At 43.5% G+C, this 9,757-nt stretch overlaps 3 protein-coding genes across 3 annotated transcripts; 2 read left to right on the top strand and 1 right to left on the bottom strand.

Annotated features, from left to right (window-relative positions):
- Positions 1 to 23: 23 nt before the first annotated feature.
- VTP21DRAFT_8177 (uncharacterized protein) lies at positions 24 to 1,670 on the top strand (the record flags this gene model as incomplete). The annotated part of the gene is made up of 1 exon (XM_069398999.1): positions 24 to 1,670. One exon carries the CDS (start codon positions 24 to 26, stop codon positions 1,668 to 1,670), a length of 1,647 nt encoding a protein of 548 aa, XP_069245826.1.
- An 860-nt stretch (positions 1,671 to 2,530) lies between these two features.
- VTP21DRAFT_8176 (60S ribosomal protein uL18) lies at positions 2,531 to 3,653 on the bottom strand (the record flags this gene model as incomplete). The annotated part of the gene is made up of 3 exons (XM_069398998.1): positions 2,531 to 3,360; positions 3,425 to 3,494; positions 3,651 to 3,653. 3 exons carry the CDS (start codon positions 3,651 to 3,653, stop codon positions 2,531 to 2,533), a joined length of 903 nt encoding a protein of 300 aa, XP_069245825.1.
- A 700-nt stretch (positions 3,654 to 4,353) lies between these two features.
- VTP21DRAFT_8175 (uncharacterized protein) lies at positions 4,354 to 9,423 on the top strand (the record flags this gene model as incomplete). Its single annotated transcript, XM_069398997.1, has 17 exons — positions 4,354 to 4,773; positions 4,862 to 5,146; positions 5,216 to 5,460; positions 5,533 to 5,599; positions 5,668 to 5,783; positions 5,845 to 6,001; positions 6,061 to 6,368; positions 6,438 to 6,619; positions 6,684 to 6,796; positions 6,851 to 6,942; positions 6,996 to 7,113; positions 7,181 to 7,300; positions 7,365 to 7,809; positions 7,881 to 8,066; positions 8,146 to 8,576; positions 8,667 to 8,994; positions 9,080 to 9,423. 17 exons carry the CDS (start codon positions 4,354 to 4,356, stop codon positions 9,421 to 9,423), a joined length of 3,957 nt encoding a protein of 1,318 aa, XP_069245824.1.
- Positions 9,424 to 9,757: the final 334 nt, after the last annotated feature.

The raw sequence follows: 9,757 nt of genomic DNA, 5'->3' as shown, positions 1-9,757 counted from the left end.
CCCATATTAATCCAAACCCACCAATGTTCACGCCGGTGCCTGAAGAATCGCCTGCACAGCCAACTCACGCAATTCCAAATCCACCAGTGTTCACGCCAGTGCCTGGAGACTCGCCTGTACAGCCAACTAACGCAATTCCAAACCCACCAGCATTCATGTCAGTATCTGAAGAATCGTCTACGCAGCCAACTCACACAATTCCAGAACCACCTACGTCAACAACAGTCCCTGAAAATCCGAGTTTCACGAGATCAAAAAAACTCACCGCCACATCTAAGGCTGTACATTCCTATACCTTATATTCTGATATAATTACAGACACAATGCCGCCAGGAGAAATTACAGGTACAAGGATCCCAGGAGGAACAATTTTTACGTCTCCCAGTTCACCAACACCCGCAGTTCCAGTTGAGACATTTACCACAACCCCCGAAAGTTTTGCTGGTACACCAATCCCAGAAGTGCAAACCCTTTCGCATTCTAATATAAATGTACCCACAGCGACACTAGATGAGAAGCCGAGCATAAGTTCCAGTAGTATAGTAACGTCGATCGTGAGTAAGCCAGCTTTCACGTCCTTGGATACAAATATGCCCACAGTAACTACAAGCGGGAAGCAGGCTACGACTTTAGGCGAAATTGAAGCCACGCAAACCATAGAGGAGCCGACTTTCACATTACCAGATGCTCTCCCACTTACCACTCCTCCAGAAGAGTTTGTCGTTACCCATCTGGAGGGGTCTGTAGCTACAAATGCTCCAGATGCCCCGGACTTCACGGCTCCAGGTGCAAATCCTCTCACAACTTCTCTAGATGTCGCACAAGTATCAAGTCCAGGAGACTTTGTAGAACTATCATCCACAGAAGAAACGACTTTCACGATTAATGATGGAGCCGCTCCTACAGCCACTCCAAGCGAGGAACACACCACGAGGTTGAGTGAGACTGAGATTTTAACTACTTTAGGGGATCCAACCTTTACTGTTTCGAGTACAATCGAACCCTCAACCACTCTGGATGGAATGAATCCTGCGAACCCAGGCGAATCTGTTACACCAACGATCACAACGGAGTCGACTCTTACCTCTACAAAAGCGTCGACATCTATTACATCTTCAAATGTGATATTTACTAAGAGTACAGAAGAAGCGTCTACGAGGCAAACGATGGAGGAAACCACAGCCTTTTCAGACACAGCTACTAACACGCCCACCACCTCACTTGTAACAACTATAGATGGATCGGATTCCACAAGTCCAGGTAGAATCACATCCGCAACAACCACAGAAGATATAACTTTTGCAATATCTGATGCAATCCCATTCACATCCCCAACAATAGAATTTACTTCTGCAATTTCAGAAGGAGTCTCAGAACCAACAGTTTCGTTGGGGCCCACTTCTACCATTTCAAGTATGATTACACCTGCTCCTGAAGAATCCATCACTAGTACTTCTGACATATCCGAAACGACTACTTCAGAGCAGCCAACAAGCAGTACTGATCTCTCTATTTCTAAAGAATCAACTTCGACAACATATCACAACACTACCGATGAGGAAACGCCGATCCTATATTCATCCACGGCATCGCCTGAGGAGGGAGCAAGTATAACTGCTACTGCTGACCCCACAACCCCAATAGAAGTAGAAAAAACTCCAGCCTATTAGACAATAGCTCAGCATAAACACAGCCTAATACACTTATAGTTATTATAATATTATTCTATATATTATTATAATTTCATTATATTAATAATGACCTTTATATTTTTGGATGTTAATTACTTACTCTCGCAATTAAGTAATATTATTATAGTTGATATTCCATTTGATTTTTTATATATTCAAAATTGTATTATTATTAGCTTTGAATATTTAAATTATAAATTATAATATTTTATATTATTGTTAATAATGAAAGAACTATCTTGCGTTTTAACCTTTTGATTTGTTTAATTTTATATTTTTATGATCTTGCCTGACAATTTATCATAGATTTTTATTTAAGTGCTAAAATTGGGTCAACTTTAATGAGTGATACTACCTGATTAATATTGAGAAAATAATACTGGTGGTAAAGAATAGATATTATACATTGTGTACCCCCACATCATTACTAGATTGAACCAGAAGTACTTTTTTTTCTTTCAATGTTTACGGCTTTGAATAATGGTTTTTTTTTGGTTATTAAACTATTGATTTTTCCCAATTTATCCCCGCAACATATTTTTATCTCATCCAGTAAATAACCATTAAGCGCTCTGCCTTAGAAATATAGATATTTGGGTTTATTTTATTGGAAAATCAGTTACAGTTTTGACCGATTGTGTACTGCCGAATACTCTCACAATGAGTTTTGCATTATCATAAACTATACCACCGATATTTATAGTTTATAGCATGGAATTGGAATAACGTATAGAATCAATTGAAAGTTTGCTTCGAGTTAGAACCATATTCAATTTTTATTAAATTGACAAGTCAATCCCAAAGGGGCTTATGTTTTTGTTTTTTGCAAAATTCCTTATTTACTCATCGTCCTCAGCAGACTTCTTCTCGAACCAAGCCTTGCGCTGTTCAACCTTGTTGCGGCGCTGCTTGAGGTTGAGGCGCTGCTTCTTGTAGAGCTTGATCTTCTCACCCTCAGCAGGCTTCTTCTTCTCAGTGGGCTTAGGAGCAGGATCTTTCCTGATGGCGGCATGGGCGGCCTTGTAGATACCCTCAAGGTCATCAGCGGAGATACCGGCCTCAACGAATTTCGAGAACTGGCGCTTGTATTTCTCCTCATCCTCTTCCTGGAGAGAGCTCATGTACTCAGCAACGTGTCCACCATAGATGTACTTGCGGAGCACTTCAGCATCAAGCTGCTTCGACTCGCGGTCGTAGCCAGGGAAGCGGGTCTCGGAGTGGGGGATCAAGATACCACCATCGGAAGCACCCTTGAGGGCGGCGAAGACACGGGAACCAGTCGTGGTGCGCTTGAGACCGACATCCAAGAAGCACTTGAAGGGGCGAGGGGCATCGTCGAGCTCTTCGACGAGAGAGACAGTGCCATCGGGCTCAGCAACACCCTCGTACTTATCAGCCAAACCGAGCTTGGTCAAGGCACGACGAGCGACCAAGAGACCAGTGCAGTAAGCGGCAGCCCAGTTGGTAAGACCAGCCTTGACACCATAGCGGGGCAATTCATGAGAGTAGGCAGAAGCCAAAACGAAATCACCCTGAACCTTGGCATAGACGATCTGGCAGATGACGTCCGTGTTGGTGAAGCGGACCACGAGGCGGTACTTGGGCGAGTTGTACTTGTTCTTAGCTTGGGTCACGAGACGCTTGCGAGCATAGTAGTCGGTCTTACCCTCTGGAATGTGGAATCATTGAGTTAAAGATTTGAATGGTAGAGTTGTGTGTAAATTGATAATTACCTCTGCGTCTTCGGTACTTGACCTGGTAGCGCTTGAAGTAAGCCTTGTTCTTTACGAGTTTGACGAACGGCTAAACAGAAAGCGAGAAAAAAAAATATTTGATGAGTTACATTGGCGATCATATTCAATAAATTCCCATCCATCCATCCATCCATCCATCACATTAACCCTTTGAAACTAACATGCCATTCACCCATCCTGTAGGAAGAGGGGGTTAAAGACTTACCATCTTTCCTTAAACCGTGGCCTCTTTAACGGAATAGGGCGAATGAGGTAGGAAATTTGAAAAAAAGAGGAGGAACCTAATAGTGTCCTCGACGTGTTTTTATTTCAAAGTTCGATGCAACCTGTGGCTTGTAATTTCACTCTTTGTTCCCAAATTCTATTTAATTGTGACCATAGGCTTAGGAATTAAAGAATTAATCTCGCTAAATAAATATTATCAGCACTCTGGTGATATATGCCCTCTAGTTTCTAGTTGAATTTTTGTGAGCATCCTAAATGCAACAAATACAAGTTATACGGCTGAAAAACAAATAAAACCCTTCATCACTGAAGATTATAAAGCGCTGTCTTCGTACTTTATAAATTATTGTTATTATTCTTGGTGTTCTATTAGTGAAAATTTATTTGATCAAACGATCAAATAAAAAAAATACTTGAAACTATTTCTTTGGAGTGCTTTTAGGAAAGAGAAAGCATAAAAATCTTGTATGTTGATATAGGTGGAATTTACTTCAGATTTATGCACATACATATTCTATTGAACACAGTTGCTATGGTCATTTTGGAGACAAATTAATGAAAACTATAAAATTGGCTGCGAAATCCAAGCCACACAATGGCAAGCGACGCGAAAACAACAGTCATTTAGGAATAGAGTAAGATCTTGAACGGCATTTTGATCCCTTCGGTAAAGTGTAATAGACATGTTCACTGCTCCAAGAACAGTGCGGAAGAAAACTGCCTCCGCGCTTGTCTCCCGGGAGCCAACGCCATGTCTCTCACCTTCTTCAGTTCCAGGAGTCTCACCCTCTCCTCCTCCTAAACCATCAACGTATCTCTCTGCTCCGTGGCCATCAATACAGCCGGTTGAACCTCCTTCAATCCAAGATGAGGAAAGCATGCTGGTTGAGGAAAGCATCGATGAACGCGAGGAGCTTTCTACTGTGCTCGCAAAGAGTCAAAAGCATGCAGTGTTGCTAGCCGGAAAATTGCCAACCGATGTTGCACGCGTATTTAAAGGGGCTAACTTTTACCGCGAAAACTTCTCCGGAGGAGCCGATGTGAATAGTGGGTATGCTTTTGTGGTGAGCAAGGAAAAATGCATGGTGTGGTTGTATGATCGGGTAAAGTATCTTTCTTAAATTTATCCTCTTGTTATTAAATTTGCATGTAATTTTCAACTAACTCCATCCTCCCTACGTGCATTTGTAGGGAAATAGCAAAACACTTCCAACTTGCTACACCTTTCCTCTACCGAAAACAAGTTTACGGTTGCGCGATAGCACTAGTTCAGGGGTTTATGTGCCTACATCTCTTGTATGCATAGTGCCTTCAAGGAGTGGATCTAAGAGTGTGGGTTTACTCGCCTGTTCCCCAGAGGGCGAGTTCCGCTACTGGGAGAATTTAGCTTATGCGCTTTCGCACACTGATCGCTATAAAAGTATGCGTATATATCTGAATGAGGGCGACTACGGGACATGTCTAGTGCATTGTGATGTAATTCTTTGAGGGATTTAAAATGGTTAACTCGACATTTTTGATTAATCTGTTATTTCCTGGAGATAGCCTATAGGATTTATTTTTGCCACGGCGTCGTCCCACCTATATCGCATATCTCTCACCAGTACTGGTGCAGGTGGACAACTAGTTAGCCTTTCCTATGCACCCCTGTCGCGTCCCGTCGGTGTACTTGCTCGGGTAGGGTCACTTCTGGGCTACAATGCAGATGATTTATCTTTGAGTCAGCTGCGCAAAAATAAAGAAGTAATGGCGGTAGTACCCGGGAGAAAACTAGAAGGGCGACATACAAGGTACGTGTACATATATGTATAAAAGCAGTGGTTTTCTGCAGGGTGTTTGCTTAATATTTCTGAATCATGTAGAGAAATCTTTGTGATGACTAAAGGTGATCTTCAAAAATGGTCCGTTTCGAAATCTTATCCGGAGAAGGTATAGCAACTTATATGGACATCATTTGGAATACCATCAAACCTAACAATGCTTTGATGGTTTTACAGTTAATTATGACGCAAGATATCTGGACGTTAATTGCACAGCGTCTACTGGAGGATATGGAGCAGAGTGAAGATATGCGCTCACTCGAACTGCAATTATGGGACATGGATTATTCAAGGTGCGTCTAATAATTGCCTGCTTATTCAATCATAACTAAATAGTCTTTTTTTCATTTATAGAGAGGACGAGGTGATCGTTGTTATTTCTTATATTTCTAACCCCCGCGAGGTGCGCATGCGTTCCGATCCTCTGTACGCATTTGCGCTAATTACGCTCTCCGAATGCGATGATGGTTCATACGATATTATGTCAAGACGAGATATCAAGCATACCACGGTAGTTGTATTTCTAATTGTATCATGGAGCAATTATCTCATTCGTTATGACAATTTTAGTACCAAGCACCACTGCACCACACCCGTCCGCGTGTTGCACTTCCCAATGGTGGTCCCTCCGTATTTGTTGTGTTACCTGACATTATTGTCATGACTACACTACTTCGTGGTTCCGACTTCGAAGAGTCGATGCCCATGAAGAACCCTGCAGTGGATCGGACTATCGGCTTCGGCGTGGAAAAATCGAAAATATGGAGCCACGATGCAGAAAATAGGAGTGCACTGTGGGCAGTGTGTAGTTCTATCGGTGTTCTTCGATTTGAGATGGAGATCGGAAAAATAATGAGAGAGGCCGTCGACGTTGTTGGGTAAGAAGTCACCCCTCTTGCGTTTAGAGGGTTTGGGGGTATTTATGCTTACCACCTCTATTTTGTTAGCATGCCGTCTCAATCGGTGGACGAACAGGTCAAAATGACCAGCCACCTCAAAGCTCAACTCGAAACCGCTGTATTCTTTAGTGGCCAAGAGCAGAATCCGCTTGCATTCAGGCTCTCGCGTGACACTGGGGGTGATTTGAACAAAGCTGCCCTGGAGTTGAGTCAAGAAATTCTAGAAACAAGTCAGCATATTTTAATTTTTAAAAAGAATTTCAATACATATGTTAACCTGGTTTCGCTCTGTAGGATCTCCTCACCTCGTCTTCACAAACACGGAATTGCGTCCCCAACTACAAGAACGGTTCAACCGCATAGCGTCTATTATTAAAGTTATTTCCGTAAACGACATGACCAACAAAGTAATTTCACTTGCTTTATCGAGCATTTATATCGGAGATTAACGCTTGACTTAGCTAACACCCTCAACTAGATACAAGTTGTGCATCAATGCCGAAAAGATGGCCGCCGCCGTTCAGCTGTGGCAATATCAGAACGCGCTTTTAAGGTAAAACATCATTGCTTTCATATCTATAACTGGATTCTAATCAATTTTTTTAGCCGAGACAAATCAATGAAACCCCACACTCGCATTCTTGCGTATGCAATTGATCAGTGCCTTAAGGAATTCGGCGAGGCAGCAAAAGACGATAATATTCGGCACTTTTTCCGGTTACATGTAATCAGCCGAAATTCTAGACCCTATTTAAGAGGCACACCCCATTCTTACCAACTTTCCTCCATAGATCGCATATTTGGACAAAATTTTCAAGCACATTCAGGCGCTTGTATGGGAGGCGATTGGCACGCGAAAAACCCCGAGTGAGCGAGGCATATTTGTTCTCGAATCCAACAAGATATTCTTGGTAGGCATTAATTTTACACGGAATACCTCGCGAAACGGTTGAGCTTATTCCCTCATTCCTCTAGATTGTGTTGAAGTCAGCGTACGATTTCCGCATGCAAAATGCAAAGCTCTATCAACTCCAGGACAAATTGCCTTCGATAGAAAGCTGGACCAACTCACCCATGCTCATCGATGCCCTCCAGGCTCAATACGAGGCCACTGACCGCTCCCTGAGCGAACTATCGCGTGATGCCTCTTCAGATGACCTATACGACGAAGCAGACGAAGATTCGGAGGTAATGGGGACACGACAGGTGATCACAAAACTGCAGGAGCAGCTTTGTGAGCTAGCGAATATAGTATTTGCGACTTTTCAAGAGCGCATTCGATTCCTGGAAGGCACGGCTGAGCATGAGAGTGAGGAACAAGGGGAAAAGGAGCAAAAAAGAGAAGGGGGTGCTGAAAGGGAATTGAGGACTTTGAGGGAGAGATATGATGAGGTGCGATCGAGGGTAGTTCGTCCATTAGGTAGCAATCGAATGCTTAAAAATCCAATCTCCAGGTGTTTTTTTTCTAATTATAATGAATGCTTTGAATAGTTGCCATTGGCCGCAAGAGTGTTGCATATACGCTGGCGGAGAAATACTGCGACTACAAAACCCTCGTGGAGTTGTGTGCTGAGGACGAGCACGAGGATGAGGAGGGACGCGCACGGTTACAATTTTACATGAACAAGTACGGGGAATCCTTTGCAAACGTTCTATTTCAATATTACTTGGAGAAGGGTAAGAATAATCTCCATATATATCCCCATATTATCTTGTCATTCAAACTTGGTTGTTGTATATTTTTGTGCAACACTAGGACATTTCCACACACTTCTTGACCAAGATCCACTCTATGACGAGATGTTGGATCGGTTCCTGGCTAATAATCCACAACCCTCTATCTCATGGCTACACGATATTCGACTGGGCAAATTTGCACGCGCTAGCTCGAAGCTTGTCGCTGAGTCGGAGCATGAAGCCGATGCGTCACAGAAGAAGACAATGGTCAGCATCGCCAAGCTCTGCATCCTCGCTTCGGAGGAGGCGACAGAGCACGACGAGAGGAAGGATATTGGGGAATTGGATGGAACCTTGGAGGCTGTACGAGTCCATGAGGAGTTGAGAAAAGCTTTTGGAGAAGTGCTCGCGATGGCAGGCGCGGATATACCACGCCGACTGGAGGATCGTGCAGAGTTGATTGTTAGAGGAGTAGCGGCTGGTTTAAGCGACCTGCCCGCTCTTCGTGAGGTAAATTCACATTCAGTTTGGCCCAATTCTCTTTCAAGATGCTAATTCTGTTTTGCTTTGATTTATTTTTCAACTGCCATTCTTCTATAGCACTACTTGCGACTTGTGAAGACACTCCTGCAAGGACACACCCTACCGACTGAAGATCTCATTGATGCACTCATACTTAAGGATAACTCCGCCCCGGAAGAGGTGGACGATTTTCGCGTTGCCCTACGGGTTCTCGCGCACTCTTCCGATATACCCGCTTCCCGCCGAGATACTGTTCTGCGTGGGATCTGGCGTAGAGTGTACCTTCATGACCAATGGGACGAGATTGGCCACAGGACGAAGGGAGTGTCGGATGAAGGGCTAAAGGAAAGGTTGGAGGAGACGGCACTTTACAAGACCCTGGAAGCGGTGAACGACAAAGAAGAGGGTAAGAGGGTGTTTGGCCGGATCTAAAAGAGAAATATCCATTATAGTTCTGACTTTAATATTAAATCTCTTAACTTGCCCAATAGAACTTGCAACCCTGGCGGTCATCCCTCCGAACGAATGCCATTTCTCTACTCCAAAGTCAGAGCTTCGTGCCCATCGGTTCCGTGGCGCAACGGAAAGTTTCCTCGATGGGCTTGTGGCTGATTTGCAATCGGAGAATGCTAAGCTGGATTACTTCTTGGACGAGTGCTGTCTCTTGTCGCTTTTCGGGGAGGTGGAAGCGCGAGTTTGCGCAAAACCAGTGGCACACGAAAGTATTGAATTGGAAGTGGAGTGGGAGGGGGAGGAGGAAGTGGAGGAGAGAGATGAGGAGCAGAAAGACGAAGATATTGAAGAGGATACAATGGAGGCCATGGAGATGGATTGAGCCCTAGTGGATGATCTAAAACAAGCCGAAAATAATTTCTTTTGTCTTTGTATACACGAAATAAAAATGTCTATTTTATCGCTCATTTACACTTAGAGTCCTGCTGTAAATTATATCGCCATCTTCTTAATAGTCAACTCTTAGAAAACAGGGGCCTACTCCTGAGATGTCTTTTTTTTGGCTTTACATATCAACAGCGGATTTTCCCTTTACCATTGCCCCCTCCACAGAGTTGATATTTTCATATTAAAATAACTCGGGGCAATACTCCGTGGAGTTATGGAAGTTTAAGTGCATGAATAGAGGAGATATATTAGTGTCCCGCACTTTGAAT

This window comes from Calcarisporiella thermophila (genome assembly GCF_041956535.1).
Source record: "Calcarisporiella thermophila strain CBS 279.70 unplaced genomic scaffold VTP21scaffold_38, whole genome shotgun sequence".
Lineage (NCBI taxonomy): Eukaryota > Fungi > Calcarisporiellomycota > Calcarisporiellomycetes > Calcarisporiellales > Calcarisporiellaceae > Calcarisporiella > Calcarisporiella thermophila.
The sequence above is the reverse complement of the archived record's forward strand: the minus strand, read 5'-3'. Positions and strand labels throughout refer to the sequence as shown.